Source organism: Lissotriton helveticus, chromosome 5_1, assembly GCF_964261635.1.
Source record: "Lissotriton helveticus chromosome 5_1, aLisHel1.1, whole genome shotgun sequence".
Classification (NCBI taxonomy): Eukaryota; Metazoa; Chordata; class Amphibia; order Caudata; family Salamandridae; genus Lissotriton; species Lissotriton helveticus.
The window spans coordinates 1,826,588,229-1,826,611,453 of record NC_136065.1 but is presented as its reverse complement, the minus strand read 5'-3'; the positions used below and the strand labels follow the sequence as shown (position 1 = coordinate 1,826,611,453).

Below are 23,225 nucleotides of genomic sequence, written 5' to 3'. Positions count from 1 at the left end.
AGGCAGGCAGTTGACCTCCATCTCCTGTGCGCGGTTGTGTCCTTCAGGTGTCTGTGTGGCCAGGGTCGGATTGGGATCACAATTTGGCCCGGGCACTGAAGAAAAAAGTGGCCCCCCATTCACGGGCGTGGCCCACATTCGTGGGCGTGGCCCACATTCGCGTGCGTGCCCTTTCATGAAACACACAATGTAAGTGGGAGGATATTGTTCTTGGGAAGGACACAGGGCCAAGGTGACAATGTCCTACAAGCTGAGCACCTGAAAAACTCCCAGGCCCCTTTCTATTACCAAATTATTCCCATCCCTCCAGCGCAGGAGCATCTGAAAACAGCGAGGCCCCTTTCTCTTAATAAATTATCCCCCAGCCCTCCAGCGCAAGAGCACTGTAAAACCTGGGTCGGGGACAATCGATATTTGCCCGGCGGTATTGCCTCTGTGACCCACGAATTATTAATCAATGAAGAGGCAGGCACTGGAGACTGGAAAGCAGGAAACAAGGTTTTTATTCTCTCCGGAGGAGAACACAGCAAAACAGACAGCAGGTATCGTTCTGAGGTGCTCTAACTTATTTCTGAGGCCTGGCCCCTTATATACAGCCTTTTGCGGTTTTATTACAGTTTACATACTCATGGCAATGCTTTGATGTACGGAAAGACATTCCCGGAATCCCCCCTTCGGGCCCATTCCCACACACATTTACAGTAGAAGTCCCCACCCTGGTCACAACAGGTGATGACTATCGCGCAGCTGGATATTCCGCCAATTCATGGAATGCGGGGTTCAGTCGGATCTCATGGGGTGGGGGTTTTGATCAACTCGGGGGTGTCCTTTGATGAGGGAAGCTTTCTATTGTACGGGGAGGGGCAAGGAATAGTATCGGCAGAGCTGGGTGTCGGCCTGGGAACGAGGAAGACAAACGGGCACACGGGGAAAAAGGGGTTTGCATCAAAGGGCCGGGAACCAGGAAAGGGAAGAAGGGAGGTGTCGTGCTGGGTGCAGGATGAGGTTCTGAGGCAGAGCCGCGCTGAAGAGGGGTTTATGATTCAAGGCAGGTGCGAGCGGGGGGGTTGGTCAGCGTGCAGGCTTGGTGAGGGCGAAGGGCTAAGTCGGGGGCCAGTGGCATGCAAAAAGGGATGGTCCTGATCGAGGCACCTAAAATGGCGGGCGCGCACGACAAAAGTGTGGCATCAGGGAAAAAGGCAAGATGGCGCAGATAATGTTCACCAAACCGTACTAATTTTCCACAGTCCTCCCTTTAACATATTCAAGACATCTTGCTGGTTCATTTTCTACTCAGTTCTATTATGGTTGGCATAAGAAAAAGCAGTAGGAACCCTAGGCGAAGGAGTCGTAAACATTTAAGATCTCTAGTTTTAGGAGGCGGACCTATTGATAAACTTTGATAAACTTGTTTAGCAGGAAAGTCATAGTAATGCAATACAAAAATGATTCGAAGTGCGAGCAGTGAGTACATTTCATAAGGTGGACTGATGGATTGTTACATAATTAATACAATGTTGGCTGGGAGAGAAACGAGACGTAGCAGAAATGATAGTGAAGGAATGTTCGAAGTTTAGTAAGGTTTCAGCAATTTTCGTCTTCTGTTGGCACTGTGGAGCACCGGCGGTGGAGCTATGAGTCCAGCTCTATTCTAAGTTCCGTGTTGCAGGGCACGACCTTTCCTCTCGTTTCTGGTCAAGAAAGGGTCCTTTTTTTTTTTCGCCCTGTGTCCTTTGGAATCAATCGTCAAAAGTTCAGGTGGAAGAAGAAGGTACAAATAGTCCATCGGGTAGGTCGGAGAAAAAGGGGGATGGAGCAAGGCCAGATCGGGAACAAACTAGGGGAACGAGAGATTTCTGGTAGGCGGGCTCATGACCGGGTCTAAAGAGCGGGGACTTCTCAGCACACATTCGAACATTGAGCAGGGGCATCGGGTTAGCCCTTTCCTCTCATTTTGTCGGAGATAGTGCCTCGTCCTGCAGCTCCGTTCAGTCGCGGTCTCGCCTTGGCCCATGTCGCAGACGTTCCATAGTCTGTAGTCAGGCCACGTGCTCCCACATCCGGTCCTTCTTTCCTCCGACAGCCGTACCCTTGAAGGAGTTTGAAAAGACAGTCTTTAGAGAATTGGTAGAGGAAAGTAATCACATAAGTCTATTTCTCTCCCAGCTCCAGGTAAATGAGAATAGAGACGTCCGTTATATTTAGGGTTCACAACTGACATATAAGTGATCGATGGTGAGCCTGCTGGATTTACTACGACTTTCCTTCACAACTGTTTAATATAATTACGACAGTTCATCTGATGGGGACCCACCTCTGTAATACAAGCCTGACAATGCTAAACCGTTCTCTAGGGGTCTATATTTACAAAAAGGGTGGTGTGAGCTATCAGCATGGTACTAATAGGCATCTTGCTGTGGGACGAACATAGGCTAAACATTTTCATATTACCAATACATCCCGCCCTTTAACTAAACATTTTCACTTTCGACAAGGTCCATTGTAATGATTTTCTTCGCTTCGGTCTAAACTTTAACTTTGTAAAACATCATTCTGGTTCCTATGCAGCCTCTCATGGCCTGATTACTAAATTAGAAAAGACAGGGGTCTCATGGGAAGACAACTAGGGACATAGAAAACTGTGATGGGGGGGGCATCATCTTACTTTGGGTTATAAGGGTACTATCGGCCGAAGGCCATAGTTCAGTTGGTGAGCATTCAGTGGCATTTCTCGAATTACAAACTCTGAAATTTGCCTATATAAAAAGTTATTTCTAGGAACCACAGCTGGCCTGTGTTAGTCGCGAGTCGACCCACCTTTTACAATCGGGGGATGAAGGATAGTTAAAAAACTCTTATCGGGGGGGCAACTGAACGCAATACTGGGTGCGTCCTGAGAAGATGGGGAGGTTTCGATTACCTTTATGGTTTGGGTATCGTGACAATTCGGGACGGGGAAGGTCGCGCTATCTGGGGCACTCTATTCCATCAGGGGAGCCGCTGACGTAGTTCCCTTATGACGGGTCAGATTAGGGAACCTCAGTCGTCTTACCTGTCCTTTCCTTTATGGCCAAATCTCGGTTTCATCGAAATATTTTTCGGAAAGGAGAGGTGATGACACAGCGTTAGGGTGATTTTATTAAAGACAAGTTTTGTACAAATACTGGCGGTATTTGGAGCCAATCGGGTGGTGCGCTAGGGGTGGCAGTCTGCCAATTTCGGAGCTGATTGCTCGGCTGAGTAGGAGCGTGAAGGAGAGAGAGAGAGAGAGAGGGAGAGAGAGGGAGAGAGAGGGAGAGAGAGGGAGAGAGAGGGAGAGAGAGGGAGAGAGAGGGAGAGAGAGGGAGAGAGAGGGAGAGAGAGAGAGAGAGAGAGAGAGAGAGAGAGAGAGAGAGAGAGTGCGCAACAGCAGGCTAAATATTACACGTGCTACATGGAGAGTGGCGGTGTGTTTAAGAGAGGCTATTTAGTGCATTACACAGCAAAGGACATTTACGGGTCTGTGTTAGAATCTTGAAAGCATGCAGTTTGAGGCGGGCGAGCATTAGACAGGGTAGAGGGGACATGCTTTGAGAAAAAGGAAAAGAAAGGGAGGTACCATTGTGTCGCACTTTCTTGCATTCTTGGTTCTTCGACCAGTTGAGTCAACGCTTCAGTCACACACACACATTCTCTCATAGTCTCGAATCATACGTGACATGGGTTCATTCGTGCAGCCTTGTTTAAGGGTGATCACTTTTCATCAGATCATACTAATTTTACGGGTCGTTTGCTACGTGAGTAGTTTGTAGGCGTGCTTAGGCGCCACCTTGCAGCGCTAGTCTGCTTCGTGTATCAGACATGGCAATGCTTCAGATCTTCGCCACACCTCGGCTGTAATCTCTGATGTAACCTGCAGAGGGAGGGAAAAGAGGGGAAGGGAGGGGGACAACATTCGCGCATATCAAATACATGGATTCGAGAGTCCTTTACTTACCTCATACTCGTCTTTCCTCCTCGGGGTAGATATCCCCGGGGATATGGTTTCTGGAGTCGGGGGTGGGCAGTATGTCCTTATAGGTCGTGTGCGGGGAAGCGTAAAAAGGGAACCAGAGGTGCCTAGTGCGAGGTATCTAGTTAGTAGATGTATCTCACTATCGGGGTCCTTAAATCTCCTTCAACGCTGTGACATTCTAGGGTTCTTCGGTTCTCGGGTCAGCTCTGTTCCCTAATACCTTTGAACGTCGTACTTTATAACATTTACATCGTTTTATTTTACCCTTCTTTTACATTCCCTCATTTATACCGTTCGTTTTACCCATCCTTGGAAGCCGAGGTCTTCCTCCCTGCGAGAGTTCCATGAGTCAGTCGCGTACCTTGAAGGCAGAGTATCGTGTCGTAGATCCGATCCGTCCTCCAGGGCTGGGCAACCATCTTCTAATAACCTTAAAGAGAGAGCAGAGTAGGGTGCACAGAAAAGAACTCTCCCGCCCATCCCATATTTCAAATAAAGCATGCAATACCCGTTCATTATTTCGAAGGCCTTTATTTTTGCAAAATCATAGCACGTGGATTTATGAGGGTGCAGTCGTATTTGGCCGGACACGGCAATGGCTAAAGTGCGTACAGTGGGGGGTGTCGTTTTGCAGCAATAAAAACGTTAGAAAGGGTTATCAATTCACTTGTAGCAAACTAAAAACGTCTATCAGTTGGCCGGGGGCTCGGGGGCGTTTATTTCATAATTTAGAAGCATAGTCAGACTAGTTGCAATCAGATTTCCTATATGCATACCGTGTGCGTGCGTCATAAGCGAGGTTATACATCAGCTATATATATAAAAAATATAATACATTGTACATTTGTAATCATCATTTTCAACGGGATTCTTTTACATTGTTCGTTGAGTGAGCTCCCCTTTCTTCTTGTCAAGTGTACAAAGGGTCATATATGTCGCAGAACATTAAGTTTGTATAGTAAAAAGGGACACCACGAGGTGTTCGTAAGTTCCTATTGATACCGGCGCCATTTTGGGCGGGGCCGGGTCAATCCGGAAGCAGCATCAGAAAAAGTTTCTTACAACCGGCAGTTGGACCAGAGTCCCTTTCGGCAGTTCTAGAATTCATGCTAACAGAAGGAGTGGCAATGTCATGTTTATTTCGTTGGCGATCAAGGCAGTTGTCCCTTACCGGAGGCCTGCAGTGGCCGAGGGTTCCTCCGGGGACCTTTGTAGAATCTTCAAGGCTGTGGAGATGTTGTCGGAGGTGGGGGCTCGTGCTCCGGTGGGCGAGCGACCGAGTTACATTGCTGTTCAAAGTTACTCTAGCGGCCGAGGCCCGCCTTCCAGCAGACCCAGACGCCATTTTGAGGCCCGCAGCAGTCCCCTCTCATCGAGTCTGCAAGAGTGGAAGAGACCTTTTTGGGGACAAAAATAGAGAGTGGAACTCCGTGTTGTGGAAGCGGGAAATTCGGCTGGGGTGCGGCTGTGATGCCCCCATCTGGGGGGCGAGGGAGACTCGTTCGCGCCGTCTCCTTCTCCCGGCGCACTCCAGGCCGCTCTCTTCCATGGGCATGCACGATGGTCTCTCCACACCCTGTGCTCCACAAGGCCCATGCCCAGTGCTACGGAGGTATGGCCACCTGCGGCGCACATTCGGTGCTGCGCAAGTATCGGTGCAGTCATTGCATATTCGGTGCTCCGAAAATATGGGCACCATTGCACGTTCGGTGCTGCGCAAGTATTGGGGCACCATCGCCTGGCTGGGGGTGTTCGGCGTTGGGCCGGGGGCTGGGAGACCTCCTATCCGTGGAGGTGGGGGAGGCTCGTCCGCGTCGCCTCTCCCTCCCAGCCCGACTTGGACAAATTGTTGTGGAGGTACGTGCAGGACATCCCGCCGCCCAGAGCTGCTGCGGCTGTTACGGAGGGGAAAAGAAAGAGGTGCCTCGTTCTTCTCTGGACCGGGCTTCCTTAGGTTATCGGCTGCAGCCGGACTCAGTTGGCCCCGGTCCCTGGCCATTGGTGGCCGGACCGGGTGGACATGTGGCGGGACTACCTGAAACTATCCAGGCCCGTTGCGGCTGGGCAGAGGAGGCATGTGGCGGGACTACCGGCAACTACCTAGGGCCGCTGCGGCTGGACTCCGCTGGCCCCTGCCTCTCCTCCGGCTCCCCCATACGTTAAGATTTCCTGACCAAGTGTTGGCAGCAGGGCCCGCCTTATATGGGTTGCCGCCGGTTGGGCGTAGCCGTAACCCTGCCCTACTTTGGAAGGTTCCAGAATGTGGGGGGGTGTTCTGTTGACTTTCATGTTCTACAGCTTACCGTTCTTGTTTTTCTAGCGTTATTGTGTTTTTCTTTGCTTGTTATGTTAAAATAAAAGTTCGTGTTTATCAGTGGCTTACTGATTTCGTTTCCCATTTCTTTCTTTCCAGGTTGTTTCATGCTAAAATTTCTATTAACATAATTTATGTAACATGGAAGCACGTGCAGGGGGATGACGCAGATTCATATATTACGTACATACAAACTCAGACGGGGGGGCAGTAAAAGTATGACACACAAGATCCAGAGACAAACATAAAAACAGTTATTGGCCATAATTATCTTTTTCGTCCGTTAATTTAGAGCTAGGCTGAGTTCCCGTCTTTACATTGTCCGACCTAGGAAAATTCGAACATGTCGCTGAAATCGTTCTGGCGAAATCTGTGCCATCGGGCATAATCAAACGTGGTGGTTCTATCTGGTCTGTCCATGTGAGTCTGATTCTTCTTTGCCTCGCGCTTTTTCTCATTCTGCCGGCCTGTCGTTCCTGTCGGCCCTCTGCCCCTACTCACGCTCAGTAGAGTCGGGCATTGGGCTTTCCAGTGTCCGACATATCTACAAAAAGCGCATTGGTCTTGCCCTAAGTCTGGCCGTCTTTTTCGTAGTGTCGGGGGATAATTTTTGGGTTGTGGTGCCCCGGGGTTGTCCTGTCGATATGTTTCTCTACCTGATTTGTCCTCGTCTTTTCTCTGTCGTTGCATAGCCTCTCTGCGCCACATACCGAGACTGTCGTGCATAATAGGCGTTGTCTTATTATTGCGAAGGGCTATTTCCAACGTTTCTATTTTATCAAGGTCAAAGGACCCTACCAGTGGCCACTGTTTGTCTTGACTTTCTTTGGTATACCTGTGCCACAATTTATTATAGGCTATGGTGACTAATCCATAGTTTATGAACATGTCCTTATTAGGGGTGCCTTCCAGTGGAGCTATATGATCCACCTCTAATACACGGTCCGGGCTGAACCAATTATCAATCAGTGGGGAGAAGACAGACATGACGGCTCGCAACGAGGGACAAAGAGTCAGCACTGCCTATCTTATCACTGTGCGCAAAGACTAGACAGAATATTTCTATTCTACGTTGTTTGCAGGCAGTGAATACCTCATGAACAAAATAACAAAGAGTAACCAATAACGAGGAATAATCAATAATAAATAAGATAGAGTAGAATCAATGGGGAGAGTAAGTAGGGCGCAAAAGTCTGCGTCCTCTACCCTTTCACTATCCGCAAAGAGGAATCTGTTATTTCCGGTTTGCAGACAGAGAATCTCCAGAAGACAATCTGCGAACAGTAGTTCGGGGTCAAAGAACCCAGTTAATCAGTGAGGGAGAGGGAATCTCCCAAAAACCGTTAATAAATAATAGAGTCAGTGGGGGAGAAAAATAGGCACGACGGCTACGTTACCTATCCTTCACTGTTTGCAAAAGGGAAAGAGCCTACTGTTTCTCCGCGTGCAGACAGTGAATCTCCAAATAAGTTAACAAAGAGTAATACTAGTATTTTTTTAAACAATCAAGCAATTATTTCGCAATCCGTCGTGTTTACACGACCTTACCCGGACCGTATGGACAGTTTCTTGTCTTCCGAATCCAGCGCCCGTTCGTCCTCTTTTTCTCGTATATCTCACGGCACTCCTAATGGTTCCCAGTCAGGACCGCAGATCACTCGAGAGAGGTCTGTTCGGAACTAGTGAAGTTCGGATGATCGGCTGCCAGTCGAGGGTCTATTGGGCAAGAGCTCTCCCGATCGTTGCAGTCGTTCACTCTGTCGTCGGGACCTCTCCCACTGGATCCGCGAGCCGCTGATGGGCCCCACGCTTGGGACGCCAATTGTAAAACCTGGGTCGGGGACAATCGATATTTGCCCGGCGGTATTGCCTCTGTGACCCACGAATTATTAATCAATGAAGAGGCAGGCGCTGGAGACTGGAAAGCAGGAAACAAGGTTTTTATTCTCTCCGGAGGAGAACACAGCAAAACAGACAGCAGGTATCGTTCAGAGGTGCTCTAACTTATTTCTGAGGCCTGGCCCCTTATATACAGCCTTTTGCGGTTTTATTACAGTTTACATACTCATGGCAATGCTTTGATGTACGGAAAGACATTCCCGGAATCCCCCCTTCGGGCCCATTCCCACACACATTTACAGTAGAAGTCCCCACCCTGGTCACAACAGGTGATGACTATCGCGCAGCTGGATATTCCGCCAATTCATGGAATGCGGGGTTCAGTCGGATCTCATGGGGTGGGGGTTTTGATCAACTCGGGGGTGTCCTTTGATGAGGGAAGCTTTCTATTGTACGGGGAGGGGCAAGGAATAGTATCGGCAGAGCTGGGTGTCGGCCTGGGAACGAGGAAGACAAACGGGCACACGGGGAAAAAGGGGTTTGCATCAAAGGGCCGGGAACCAGGAAAGGGAAGAAGGGAGGTGTCGTGCTGGGTGCAGGATGAGGTTCTGAGGCAGAGCCGCGCTGAAGAGGGGTTTATGATTCAAGGCAGGTGCGAGCGGGGGGGTTGGTCAGCGTGCAGGCTTGGTGAGGGCGAAGGGCTAAGTCGGGGGCCAGTGGCATGCAAAAAGGGATGGTCCTGATCGAGGCACCTAAAATGGCGGGCGCGCACGACAAAAGTGTGGCATCAGGGAAAAAGGCAAGATGGCGCAGATAATATTCACCAAACCGTACTAATTTTCCACAGCACCTGAAAACAGCGAGGCCCCTTTCTCTTAAAAAATGATCCCCCAGCCCTCCAGCCCAGGGGCACCTGAAAACAGCGAGGCCCCTTTCTATAAAAAAAGTATCCCTCCAGCGCAGGAGCACTGAAAACAGAGAGGCCCCTTTCTATTAAAAAATGATCCCCCAGCCCTCCAGCCCAGGAGCACCTGAAAACAGCGAGGCCCCTTTCTATTAAAAAAGTATCCCTCCAGCGCAGGAGCACTGAAAACAGAGAGGCCCCTTTCTATTAAAAAATGATTCCCCAGCCCTCCAGGACAGAAGCACCGTAAAACAGCGAGGCCCCTCACTAGGTTCTCCAGTCCCTTTGCCAATTGGTATAGGATCCAAACTATCACAAATATGTCTTCCTTCAATGCCAAGATTATGAAGCATTACCCCTCGTTTTATTGCATCTGAAAACTTCTCACCACCAATGGCTATCAAATACGAGTGAAAAGAGGCTTCTATTTCTTCCATGGAAGAATTGGTTCACTACGTTCACATAAAAATTGTGGTGGTTGGCTCATTCTACTGGATGCCGACATGCTGAAAAATAAAGCAACTAAACAAACTAACAAAAAAACGAATGCAATAATCCAAAATAACAATGTAATATAAGAAGATAAAACAATAAGTTAACCAAAAATGCTTATAGCTAGTTGCTGGTTGTATTCACTCTTTATAGATAATCATCAAAACATAGATAACTGTGAATTTCTGCTGGTGTTGTGCAGAACTTTGTAAATTAACAAAATAAGTTAAAATAACTAGCTTAGTTGAGGGAAGGAGATTTTAAGATCTTTGCGTGTTGTAGATGTGTCTTGTTTTGAATCACGCAAGGAAAACCACCCAATGACAGCTCCTCGTGTTTGAACTAAAGTCAAGTGAGCGCTCTAGTCTATTTCTGGGGTACGCCGGTACGTCAACGGGTACATGAGTAACTTCCTTCAGCTTTGAAGCAGCGCGCACTTCCGCAGCGCATCTTGAAGCTTCAACAAGTATTCTCGCACTCCTGTCTGCCTGAGCTTCTGCGTCACAGTGCTTCACGACGGCAGAACGTGCTTCCGCGCAATGAGTTTCGTTTCAAAAACACCCAGCTCGTGCGCTCAACGGCAGCCATGCAATTTACACTGGTCGGCAAAACCCCCAAACTAGGTTAATCCATGTTGGTGCCAGCACTCCACAACCACGCAGAGTGTGAAACGATGCCATTTCAAATATTTAAATAGAAGATACGTATCCGATTTTCAGCCAAATAAAACCGGAAACTAACCTTCGGTAAAAGTTATTCTTGAGTAATTAATGTAAATGTATAGGCATTTATATAGCGCACTACTTACCCGTAGGGTCCCAAGGCGCTTCGACCGCTGCGAAACCCTTCCTGGCTTCCCTGAGAGATGGTCCCTTAATGGGTATCTCCAGGGTGAGACCAGGCATCCCCGGCGGTCTGGTGGGGCCGTTAGTGAAGATGAGGCAAGCTAATGCCCAGAGTTGCCGAGTGTGATCGCTGATCAGAGTGGGCACCGAGGCGAGAGAATTGTCGAGTCCGCTGACCCTGGTCCAGAAACCTGCCGCGCCGGGAATCGAACCCTGGTCCCGGGCCGTCCTCTGCTCTCGGGTCTGCCGCCTCTAACCAGTGAGCCACACTACTTCACGCCGAGTTCTTTGGTGGGTGTAGTCAGTCGACGCCAGTAATAAAACGACAGTCACATCGGTTTGTCTTGAAGAAGAGGTTTATTCATACCCACCAGATAAGTCCACACCAGCAGCAGTCCACAACTGACACTCTGCCCCAGAGGTCCCCCCAACATTCCGCTGATGCACCTAACATTCCCCACGTAGAATCCTACATCAAAGGGCAAGTTACAACACATTCAAGTGATGACAAAATGCATTACTAGAGTTAGTTTTATTTTAGGAGCACTGGCTCGTGACCTATTCAGAACACCCTTTGGCTGCTGTGAATTGTTATGAATGATCAGTGCAGCGAGAAAGGTCACACTTAAATCAATACACAGGAGAGCCTGCTCAGAAAGACTCACTTTCACTTACACCAAGAGTACTTTCTCACAGCCCTCCTGGTCAGTTTTACCTATTACTCATCCCTTTCTTCCTTTTGTCTTTGATTTTGAATCCCAGTTTCCTCTTTCCAGCGGACACCCAATCGGCAGGGGATAGTGTCACTGTGATAACCAGTGTCTAGGAGGCATTGGGACAGTCATTGGTTAATGGACTCCAGTGCATCAAATTGAGATGCTCACCGCTAGTGTCCTGAGGGCCGCAGTACCATTGGACCCAAAACTGCAAAACCAATGACTCCTGTCTAGTACTGTCTCAGGGTTGCAAGGTATATCAGTCCAAGGCTTACTCGTGTCGTAGCAAGCCCCAGCCAGGCCTACTAGTGCAAGGGATTCGCACTTTTCTGCTCAGAGTCCTTAGACCAATAGTAAGAAGTTGGCACAGAAACTGGAATAGAAAAGACAGAGTTTATTAAGCCTCATGAGGTGGCACTACATTCACACAAAGCCCTTCGGTATAGTATGAGGTAGCACACTGACTGGAAGGAGCTGGGTCCTTTTATACCCACACAGGGGCTCAAAAGAAGGCGGTACAAGTACAGGCTGCTGTCCTTAGGCACATACAAGGTCATACAGAAAATGCACAGACGAGAAGTGGGAGGAGCTAACAGTTAGCTAGTTGGAGTAAACACATCCTGACAGTTACATGCTAGGGACAGCTGTATGCTCTTCTGAGCATGTGCAAAGTAGAGGAGACTAAACATATCTTGTCTCTAGGCAGATTTCAAGAGCAGTTGACAGGAAGGTAGGACAGAGCACATGGCATACAAAATGGCCAATAGAAATACAAAAAGGATTCCGTAAAACAGGCAAGATAGTCTCTAAATACGACATGCCTTCTGCTAATGCTTAACCCAATTACTGTTAAATTACCACAGATAAGGCGGATTACAGTCGGCATACACTTCACACCATAATATCAGCTCATACGATCAATGTCCAATCAGTATTTTACTTTATAAAAAAAGTACTGTACTATGCACAAAAATATAATACTCATCGAAACTAAGATATGCAGTGAAACCCAGAGGTCTCTCTGACCCTCTGGGCCAGAGTTCTGTCCCCAAACAGGATTATAGCGCTTAGATGCTGAGCACTATCAAAAAACAGATAACATTGCATTATATAGACTATGTGCCCTTGGTAACTCGTCAAAGCTAGAGCAATGGTACCAGTTCTTGTATTTGTTATTTGTTAGGCGTGTGTATCACCCGTAGGTCTCACAGCGCCAGCGGAGTACTCAGAAGCCTGTGAGTGGTAACTCGTTAGAGCTGGAAGAGCCAGGTTTACAGTAGTTTGCGAAATGTCTTGTGGTTTTGTTCTGCACGAAGATGTAGGGGAAGGGAATTCCAGGTTTCAGGGCCAAATTTAGAAAAAGCTCTGCTTCCGTTTCTGACTGTGCGCACTTTAGGTATGGATAGGAGGAGTTTGCTGGACGAGTGAAGGAGTCTGGCTGGGTCGTATCTCATCAGTTTATTGGCCAAGTATTTGGGTCCATTGCTGTTTAGAGACTTGTGGACCACGCAGCATATTTTGAAAATAATCCTCTTTTTTACGGGGAGCCAGTGGAGGGCCCTCGGAGTGGGGGCGCGGGGGGGATTAAGGATCAGTCTGGCCGCTGTGTTTTGAAACACCTGGAGTTTGGACAGGTGTTCCTCATTGATGCCTTCTAGTAGGGCATTTCCACAATCTAGACGACTAATGATGAGACCTTGGACAAGGGGCATCCGGGAAGGTAAAGGGATCCACTTGAATATTTTCTTAACGGTTCTTGGTAGGCCGAAACTGGTGCGGAATGTATCAATCAATCAATCAGGCAGATTTATAAAGCTCGCTACCCACCCGCTAGGGTCTCAAGGCGCTGGTAGTGTTAATATGATCAGCCATAGAAAGTTTGTCGTTCATAATGAAGCCCAGGCTGCTTGCTGCTGCTTTGGGAGGAGGACAGGGCCCAGGGATGATGGCCACCAGTTGTCGGTCCATATTTTCTGGGCGTTACCAAAGATTAGAATTTCGGTTTTGCTGGCATTGAGTAGAAGGTGGTTATTCGCCATCCAGTCACTGATGAATGCCATGAATTGATTAAATCTGACTTTGGTGTCGCTAGGATCTGCCCCGAGTGTGATTAGTAGTTGCGTGTCATTGGCGTATGACACTGTATCTATGTCGATGTTCTGTTTTTTGGACACAAAAGAGCCTATTTGAACCTTAGAGGACCTGGCAGTCAGGTAGCTCCTAATCCAGCGTATTGCCGGGCCCGACACCAATCTCCGACAAACGTTCTAGCAAGGTGTTGTGGAAAATGGTGCCGAAGGCCGCGGAGAGATCAAGCAAGATCAGGATAGCGGACTGTCTAGCGTCGAGAGATAGTCTGATGTTGTCAACAATTTCAAGGAGGGTGGTTTCAGTGCTGTGGCACGCTCGGAAGCCTGATTGGATGGGTCTAATAGGTTGTTGTGTTCCAGGTATTGATAGAGCTGGCGATTAATCATTGATTCCATAGTTTTTCCAAACAAGGGTAAAAGGGAATAGTCAATAGTATTGCAGTGATGTGATTCCGGAAGTTGATATGAAGTCAAATGTTCCTGGGCTGCCCAATGTTCTACCACCCAAAGCAACAGAAGTGCCCACCCCTTTCTTGGCGAGGACACCAATGAGGTGGTGTCAAGGGTCTAGTTAAGGGTGGCCTGTGTCTTGGCACAATTACTGTTGTCCCACTAGCCTAGTAGCCAGTTGTTAGCTGTAGGAGGGTAGCGGCTGGCCAGGGTGCCAGTCCACCTTGATCTACTCAGATGACACAATAAAGGGTGGTGGCCTGCTCCAAAGAAAGCACTTGCCATCTGGGGTGTCTAATTGCAGGGCACCCACTGAGGCAATGCTGCTTGCCTCTAGTGCAGGGCAAGCAAGGCCAAAGCTGGAGACTGCACGTCCTGGGGCAGGGACCAAGAGTTCAAATGGTAAGCTCCTAAATAAGGATCTTTCCCAACTACAGATGTTAACTGGAAGCACCCACAGCACAGAGGAGGCATCTAAGGCAAAGAAATTTCACCTTCAATGTCAGTATGGAGCTTCCCCTGTCTCCCTTGATGTTGATGTGCCCCAAGTTTCCTTATCGTCAACAGCTGTCTGCTGTCTCCTTGTGCTTCAAAGCGCCAACCGTCTCCACAAGCATCACAGACTGCTCATTCTCTGCTAGGATCTTGCCTGATAAGCTGAAACCCAACTCGCTCTGTCGAACTAGCCTAGTCCTTTCATGACTAATCAGTCACAAAGACACTTTCTTATGTATACAGCCTGTTTCCTAGTCTCGTGGGGAAAAGCCATCTAACTTCTGGATTCCACTCCTGGATTTCGGCTGACTTTGCCACCATATGCCAGTCTGGCCAGAAAAGGAGAATATTATTCATTAAAAACTGGAAGAGGAGGTTAGACTTTTATCATTCTCCAATGGACAGGCCGATCCAATGAAAAGGGGGTCTGCTACTTTTGAATATTAGATGATCCTCCAATGCTGGGGCGTGTTTCCTGCATGGTTACTGTGTGACCAGTGTTATTGTGTGACCAATGTGTGAGGAGGGAAGCAGACCATCCTTTCTCATCTCTTAGTACTTGTTTGAGCTATGCCCCAGAGAGGAATTTTAATCTTCTCTAGAGCAGGAGGCCCTGACCATCACTTAGCAGAAAAGGTGGTGGTTGTGCCAGCAGTGGGAGTCTTAGCTAAACACTTATAGGAGCTAGTGCCTACCCAAACCCACCAAATTACTTCAAAAAATAGGGAATGGCAGGGCAGAGCTACAACGTACAGCAGAACATATACCAGTGTACCTTATATTAAACACAATGGCTCTCCTAGTAAACTCACTGGCTCTCAAAACACACATCCCTGACATGAGAGAGGTGAAAAGAACCCAAGTAAGGGAGCTGCAAGGCAAGATCTCCTACGGGGTACGTGTGAGTCTACCATGGCCTGGGCAGAGAGGGTAGTAGCAACTCTATGTAAAAGAGGGGTATACTATGCATGCCCAACAACTTCAGCCAACCTCTCGGGCCTCAATCCACATAAGCTGGGAGACCCTCAGTGGACTCAGTCGGTTGTCTTGTTCAGTGAGTAAAGAAAACCTACAGCAAATTTCCTGGGAGTTACCTGGAGATCAACATAGGGCAGGACATCAAGCTCCGCAGAGCCTTGCAGAAGCTTTCCTATCCCAACGGTCACTCTCTTTAAAAACATGTTTTACTAACCTATGTCCGTATTGCTGTACTTACTACAGATATCTGCCTGGAACCAAGCCGGTTTCACAGGCTGAAAATACCCATAGTCCAACATAGTTGTTTATGCTTTCAGGTATGAAAAATGTCCATGCTTAGTGATGCTAACGTCGGTTATGATGCCATTGCATTTGTAGTGTGCATCATATGGAGACTATTGTGTTCTAAAGCTGTTTTAATTCATTTTTTATGAAAAAGTATATTTCTAAATGGAATCTGCATCATGAAGATAAATCAAGTGCTTGTTGACAATAGATGTGCCCGATGGCAGATCCATTCTTTGGCTAGCCTGTTTCACAGCTTATTGGGAGGAGGCAGTCACTGTGGGTGGGAGGGTCATCAAGGTGTACTGGTAGATCTACAGGATATAGCTGGATGGCCTCTATGAAATTCCCCATGATCTTTGCGTTGCCTAGCTGACATATAACATGGGAGATAACATGGGGAGAAGGCACTCAAAGTGAACAAAGGAAAGATGAGTATCTATGTTTCTGAATAGTCTAGGTGGGTTCTACATTTAAAAAAAGTCCATTTTGTGTTAGCCTAGTACCGGAGTCTCCAACCGGTCGATCGTGGAGACCCCGGGATTAGCTCGTGTAGCCCTTCAGCCCTTCCGGCTCCATTTGCCCGCCCTCACCCAAACCAGCCGCTCGGATTGGAGCTAAGCTGGCATGGGGGTGGGCGAAGAGGATGACGCTCCTCTCCTGGAGCTGCAGACTCCTCTCGTGAGAGTCTGACTCTTGTGGCGTCATCGTCGGGTACCAGCGCGGAGCAGTAGGAGACGTGCCTTCCACCACAGGTAAGCTCAATGGTGGAATTAGGGATCCCGTGGGAGGGATGGCTGACAAGGCGTCAGAGCGCCGGTTAGGATGGAAAAACGAGTGGAACAGAGGGCAGAAGGGGCACAAAAAACAAGGGGAAAACGAGTGGAACAGAGGACAGAAGGGCACAAAAAACAAGGGGAAAATGAGGGGAACAGAGGGCAGAAGGGCACAAAAAACGAAGCAAAAACGAGTGGAACAGAGGGCAGAAGGGCACAAAAAACAAGGGGAAAACGAGTGGAACAGAGAGCAGAAGGGCACAAAAAACGAAGCAAAAACGAGTGGAACAGAGGGCAGAAAGGCACAAAAACGAGTGGAACAGAGGGCAGAAGGGTACAAAAAACGAAGGAAAAACGAGTGGAACAGAGGGCAGAAAGGCACAAAAAACGAGTGGAACAGAGGGCAGAAGGACACAAAAAACAAGGGGAACAGAGGGCAGAAAGGCACAAAAAACGAGTGGAACAGAGGGCAGAAGGGCACAAAAAACGAGTGGAACAGAGGGCAGAAAGGCACATAAAACAAGTGGAACAGAGGGCAGACGGGCACAAAAGCAAGGGGAAAATGAGTGGAACAGAGGGCAGAAGGGCACAAAAAACGAGTGGAACAGAGGGCAGAAGGGCACAAAAAACGAGTGGAACGGAGGGCAGAAAGGCACAAAAAACAAGGGGAAACGAGTGGAACAGAGGGCAGAAGGGCACAAAAAACGAAGCAAAAACGAGTGGAACAGGGCAGAAAGGCACAAAAAACGAGTGGAACAGAGGGCAGAAGGGCACAAAAAACGAACGAAAAATGAGTGGAACAGAGGGCAGAAATGCACAAAAAACGAGTGGAACAGAGGGCAGAAAAGCACAAATAACGAGTGAAACAGGGCAGAAGGGTACAAAAAACAGGGAAAACGAGTGGCACAGAGGGCAGACGGGCACAAAAAACAAAAGGCACGGAGGCAAAATACAGAATACAAAAATATAGGGGCAGCTAAGAACAGAAGGCAGAACGGGCAGAGAGGCACGGGGGCAGCGAGGGGAACAGAAGGGAAAACTGGGCAGAGACACGGGGCAGCGAGGGGTACAGAAGGAAAGACCGGGCAGAGAGAGCACTGGGACAGCGAGGGGAACAGAGGGAAGAAAAAGGGGCACAGACCACGTACAGGCAGCGGGGGGAGACAGACAACAGCAGTCACAGACACAACAATGATAATACAGGCAATACAATAAAAGCAATAAAAACGTTGAAAGGCACATGTATAGATTACCTTTACTTGGCAGACAAGTAAAAATAGATACAGCCAGGATCAGCAGTAGGATTTTTGTGCTGCTGTCTGATTGCTCACTTTCCACAAGCCCTTGGGTACCACTGCCTCTTACAACTCTGCAGTTATCTGTGTCCAGTAGTCAAGGCCAAGCTCATGATGAGGCGGGGGGGGGGGGAGTAGAGGGGTATGGGGGGCATGGGATTGAGGAGGCATGACTGTTAAGTCATGGTTCAGGGCCACTAGTATTATGTTGCTCTGGGGGACCAAATTATGCAGCAAGTTTGATAAAATCATGCAGCAAAAAAGACAAATTATATGGTATATTGCAGCTAATTTTGTGATAGTGCTACTTTATCGTTTTGTAATTTGTACTCGTTAGCAGTGTCTCTAAAATTTTGGACCTTAATTTTGGACCTATTAATTGAAATGTCTTGAAGCGTCACAAATCCAAAGTAATTTCTACTGGTGTTCTAGGGAACTCTTATGTCAGGCCTGTCTTGGGTATTTTGTTCAAACCACAGTATGGGCTCTGATGAAATTAGGCTTTAAGTCAATGAAACTAGGCGTGGGGGGTCTCTCTGAAAAATGCGCGAGTTGCTTCGGGTTCAGTAGCTCACAGCGATTTTCACTGGCCAGAAGTAGCCCTGACTACACAAAAGGTTGGAGACCCCTGGCCTAGTACAATCAGAAATGGAGTTGTGGGATATTTCATTGTCCTTGCCCTTTGGACTAGTCTAGACAAAAATTTCGGTTAAACCATGTATCATTCACTAACAATTGATAATTGTGTCCTGCATTAAAAAAAGGAAATACCCTTCTTTTAATATTGTTCCCAGCCAGCCCTTTTTGTCTCTCAAACTAAATTAGTTTGTGTAAAATGTACAAATACTCCACTTGGAATACCTCAGGCCAGCTTGTACTAACCTAATACAACAAACAATATGTAGTGTACTCTATTTTATAGATTAGAATCTTGTCCTGCGGGCTTACAAGACAAACATTCGGGTGACTTATGAATATGTAAAAATAGGCTTTTTCTACATAGAAAAAACATTTTTCCCTGTCACATGTCACTGCAGTACATTTAAACTGTAGCTCAGCCAGAGCACAGTGATGCTCGTGATAGAAGCATATTTTTGTCATACGTGTCGATGGTGTAAACCAACAGTGTAGCCCACATAGGGCATTTAGGTGCATTTAAGATACAACTTGTAATGGACTTAGAGAGGAGTTAAATAGGCCAAATATGGGGTTCCAGTGTAGAGCACATGTTTTAGAGAAGAAGCACAAGGACTTTGCTGTTTAGTAAAGTGCAGAGTGCTTTGAAGCCACCAAACCCTGACATGCTAAAATTAGGGGACCACAACCAAAAGTGGGCCATTTCTCTATATTCGATAAGAACAATATTTAACATTAGATTAGAAGAAGAGGGTTTTCCTGTTAGGGAAGAAGAAAAGCAGGTACCTTGATTATCCAGAAGAAACCATCTTCAGCCCTATATCTGAGTAAATGATAAGCCCCTCTTAGATCGATTTAGTTATTCCATAGCTCCTTGTATTGGTATAATGTCAGAAATTAGGGGAAGCGGATAACTGTCCTGGACCGTAATGAAGTATTCCATGAAGGTAACCTCATGTGGCAATTGAGAAGTATGATTGGCACTGCGTTTGGGGCAGGCAAAGCAGAGACCGCGATGGGGAAGAGGCCAGATGCTGTGTTCACTGCAGCAGACCAGGCACTGAGCGGGCGCCACGTTTGCAGTCATCCACAAGTTAGTGGCGTTCTGTGCCAGTGAAATGTTCTGTGATCTTCAAGTCCACCAGCAAACACCGCAATTCTGTAGTTTGTGAATCCTAACCCAGCAAGTGGTGGGACTGGGCCCGAGAAGGAGTACTTTTGATCTGAAATTTTGCACGATTTAAGGGACATCTGAAAAAGAAATAGTACATGTTCATCTTGTTGAAGTAAGTGGTTGACTGGCTCACCAAACATGTAGACTCACCCATCAATTTCTCCAAGAAAAGGGAATACAAGTTGATTATGGTAGCCAGGCTCAAAGGAGTAACCAAGATAACAACGTTTTAAAAAAACATTTGAGGCAGATTGGGCAATTTTGGTCTTTATGTGTTTTACCTTTTCTGTTCTCTCCTTATTTCCATGTTGCAAGTTACAGATCTTGCTTGCTTTAGTATAGGCATCGATCAGAAATATGAATACTAGACATTGATAGCACATATAATGGAGTGTTTTGGCCATATATGAAACAAGTGACCATGGAGTAAGAAAACATATCTTTAGTACATATGCGCCCACCTCCCCACCATTAATGAGCAGGTATTTTGGAAATAATTTGCTTTGCTTGTATCTGATATGTTGTGTATGTGTTGGTATTTTTGTCATGTCTGTGAAAATAAACATGGCCCAGTAACACAGATTCAAACATCTACTACTGCAAATCGCGTTGTTACCATAGAGGAGGCAAGAGGGCTACTAGATTATTTTATATTTTTAATTGTTACATTTGTCCAGGCGTATCACTTGTGCTGCAGTACCAAATATTATGAAAAACTGTTTGGATACCAATGGATGATGTATACAGAACATCAGATAATATCGGCTCAGAACAGTATCGATAGAAACTGTCCCTGCCACTACCCAAAACAGAAGCAAGATGGAGACTTATCAATGTCACCTATTGTATTTGTGATCTTCACTGCATTACATTCTGGGCTCATGTTATGAAATTGAGCACTGGTTCCCTTAAATACCTGAGTTTATAACTAATGCACATGGTAGAGCAGTATCTCATGAAGCTCATATGCTAATGTGCATAGCGTGATGTGCTATACGTTACCTTTGTTGAGGGAGGGAAGAGGTGGCATGACCCAATCAAGGCTTTGTCACTCATAAGTCATGGCCGCCTCCACAGTCAACAATGGAAATCAACATCGTATTGCGCTCTGAGCCTCCAACATGTGTACTATTTAAAAAGAATAAACCTAACTACAAAAGAGTGCTGTCCAAACTGTATTTAGTGCTGTTTCTATTGCCATTCAACATTGCACAGAGGGAGGGATATTGTAACCAAGCCAGATAGGTCCATCAACTCTTCCCTCTGGTGAAATGTTTTGTGTGACCCCTTAGAACAGCACAGCAAGAGCCGAAGGAGGAGGAGTTGGCTTTCTCTGGATTCTAACATCTACCTCACGTCTGTTTGCATTTAGATGGAGGCCTTGCATGAAAACGGCATTGCCATGGCGCAGGTGCTCCAGGAAAGGCTCTTTGGACTGGAGAAGTTCTGGCTGTGGGCAACATATCTAGGTGATCCTAAATCCGTCTTCATTGTGTTCTTCCCCATCGCATACTTTTTGGACCGGAAGGTCGGAGTTGCAGTGTTATGGATAGCGTTAATTTCAGAATGGTTGAATTTGGTGTTTAAATGGTAAGATGTGGACGTCACTAGATCTCACTCATCAAAGGACCCACCGCTTGTAAAAATGTTGATATGTGAGTGTAGGGCCTAAGAAAAAGGTGCAATAACAAAAGCATAGTTAAGCTCAAGAGTATGGCTCCCATCAGGCTGCAGAACTGTTTTTTGGTATCAACTGCTGGAACTGAGGTGAGGGCATTGCAGCGAATAGTTTGAGGTGAGGTTGGAGTGAGAGTGGTCCACTTTTTTTTGCCGGTGTGCAGCTTTGTTTACTGCTTAGCAGGCTGGGACTGATGTTAGTGATGTGGCAGGAGATCGCATGATTAGTGGTGTCACAGAGGAGTCTTTCCATGAAGCCTACTTTCGCTTTTGGGTAAGGGATGGAATTGCTGGTGGTGGGGTTGTGTTTGTCACTTCTTCTGTTTAAGTCTATTCCGAGTTACGCTATCTGATACTTGTGTTAGGAATTATTTCCTTAGGGCTGGGTCAGCAGTAGGACAGGGATTTAGAGCCCCCATGTTCTCAACCTCTGTGCTAGCGAATAGGCTAGCTGATTGGTGGGGATGTGTCTGTCTTCCTCGGAGGGACTAGTTGACATTGGTTATGGGTGGGATGACTGACCCTTGAAGCTGTACTGTTTCCTCCCTTTCCCTTGGCCACATTAGGTGGGTATAGAGAAGTGAGATGCTTGTCAGTGGTGTATGGAAATTAATCTCAGAAGGACTTATCTCTTGCCAGAAAGACAATTACTGACTGGTTGCAAGCTTGTGATATTTTCTCTTTCCTTAGGTTTTTGTTTGGAGAACGACCCTACTGGTGGGTGCGTGAGAATGACACATTGAGTAAATATGGCTTCACTCTCCGCCAGTTTCCTTCCACATGTGAGTCGGGACCAGGTTAGTTACTCACGTAATATTTAAATAAGTATCAATGTTAATCTCAGCACCGATGTTAAGCATGTTTAAAATAGTGTAAACAATCCTTGTACATGCACAAATCCATGGTGATTTACTCGAACTGTGTGATTGCTACTGTTAGCTGGCCTATTTTACACATTTCAACAAAATAGGGCGAGGATATAAGGTGAGCCACAATCATGTCTTGTATGTACACACATTATATGTGCACACCACCGGGGTAATCTGGCCTCTTGCATGCTGTTTTACCTTGGTGTGGAATGGGTTACATTCCTTATTAGCCTAGATTCACAAAATGTATTTTTAAATTTTCCAGAGGTGTAATAATAATTTTAGGAACCTATCTGAAATTGGTGTGCTGTTGAAAAAACCGTCCTCTCAGTTTCATCCTTCTTGAAAGAAGACCAGTGGCATGATGGCTCCAGCTGCCCTCTTCCATACAATATTAGAGGGCCATGGCATCCGCAGAAGAAGGAGCCACACACTTGTCCAGAACTTGTATTATCTAAATGGGAGAGTCCCACGGTGTCGTGATGCCTTGTGCACAATAAGCACATCCTCAGTGTAGTGAATACGCATTCTCGCATGTTGTTTTAGCCTTTCTGCCTAAAAGACCTATATGCAAGAGGGGAGTATTAGACTGCATATGCATCCAGTTTTAGATGTGTTATTTTGTCAGGTGTCAGCTGTTCTCACCTGTGATTTGTCAATGGTTTGTGTCCTCTTGCAGGCAGCCCCTCTGGACATTGCATGATCACAGGAGCAGCTCTGTGGCCCCTTCTCATTGCTTCATCAAAATATGTTTCACAACTGTCGCAGAGGTACGTACTTCACAAGCCTTGAGTGTGTAGTGACAACCTTATCACACATCTTTGAGAAACTTGCTCTTTCTGAGGCAAATACATTCAGTCAAATGGTGCTGTACCTATCCACATCTTAAGTGTACTGTAATTAGCCCTCCATATCCTTTTCAGTCACTACATCAAGGCGCTACACGTGGATGTTATTTATCTCTGAAAATCACTTTCACATTTCTAGGTCTCGCCAAAGACAGCCCATGCACTGTCTGTTGAAAGATATAGTGTTATGTTACAATGGACGGCTTAGTGCCTACCTATTGTTTGGCTTTTTGTGCCGCTCATTTGCTTGCTTCTTCGTTAGCTGTGTGGGCTTTCTTTCCAGTTCTTGAGTTTGTCCCACTGTTTTAACTAAGCATCTTTTTCTAATGGTCGTTTGCACGTTTTCCTTATTGCGAGAATGTGCTATGCATGTATTTATTTCTGATAGGTATGGTCGGCCTATAGACTGCACATTTAGTTCCAGGGTTACACAACTGAGAGCACGATGCTTCATTTTATTTTCTTTATTTTCTTTATTTTTTGTTTGTTGGAGACTAATTTTCTATTTAAGAATATTACATATGTTGTACTGCAGCTTTGGCACAGTG

General features: G+C 46.8%; 1 protein-coding gene across 2 annotated transcripts in view; it reads left to right on the top strand.

Moving 5' to 3' along the window:
* G6PC3 (glucose-6-phosphatase catalytic subunit 3) overlaps positions 1 to 23,225 on the top strand; it is a 72,709-nt gene that overhangs the window by 5,709 nt on the left and 43,775 nt on the right. Inside the window, exons 2-4 of one of the 2 annotated variants that reach the window (XM_078645228.1) lie at positions 20,656 to 20,873; positions 21,651 to 21,757; positions 22,509 to 22,599. In XM_078645228.1, coding sequence (XP_078501354.1) covers positions 20,656 to 20,873; positions 21,651 to 21,757; positions 22,509 to 22,599 — 416 coding nt within the window. The remainder of the gene's footprint in view (positions 1 to 20,655; positions 20,874 to 21,650; positions 21,758 to 22,508; positions 22,600 to 23,225) is intronic. The other variant, XM_078645229.1, reaches the window with a different exon arrangement.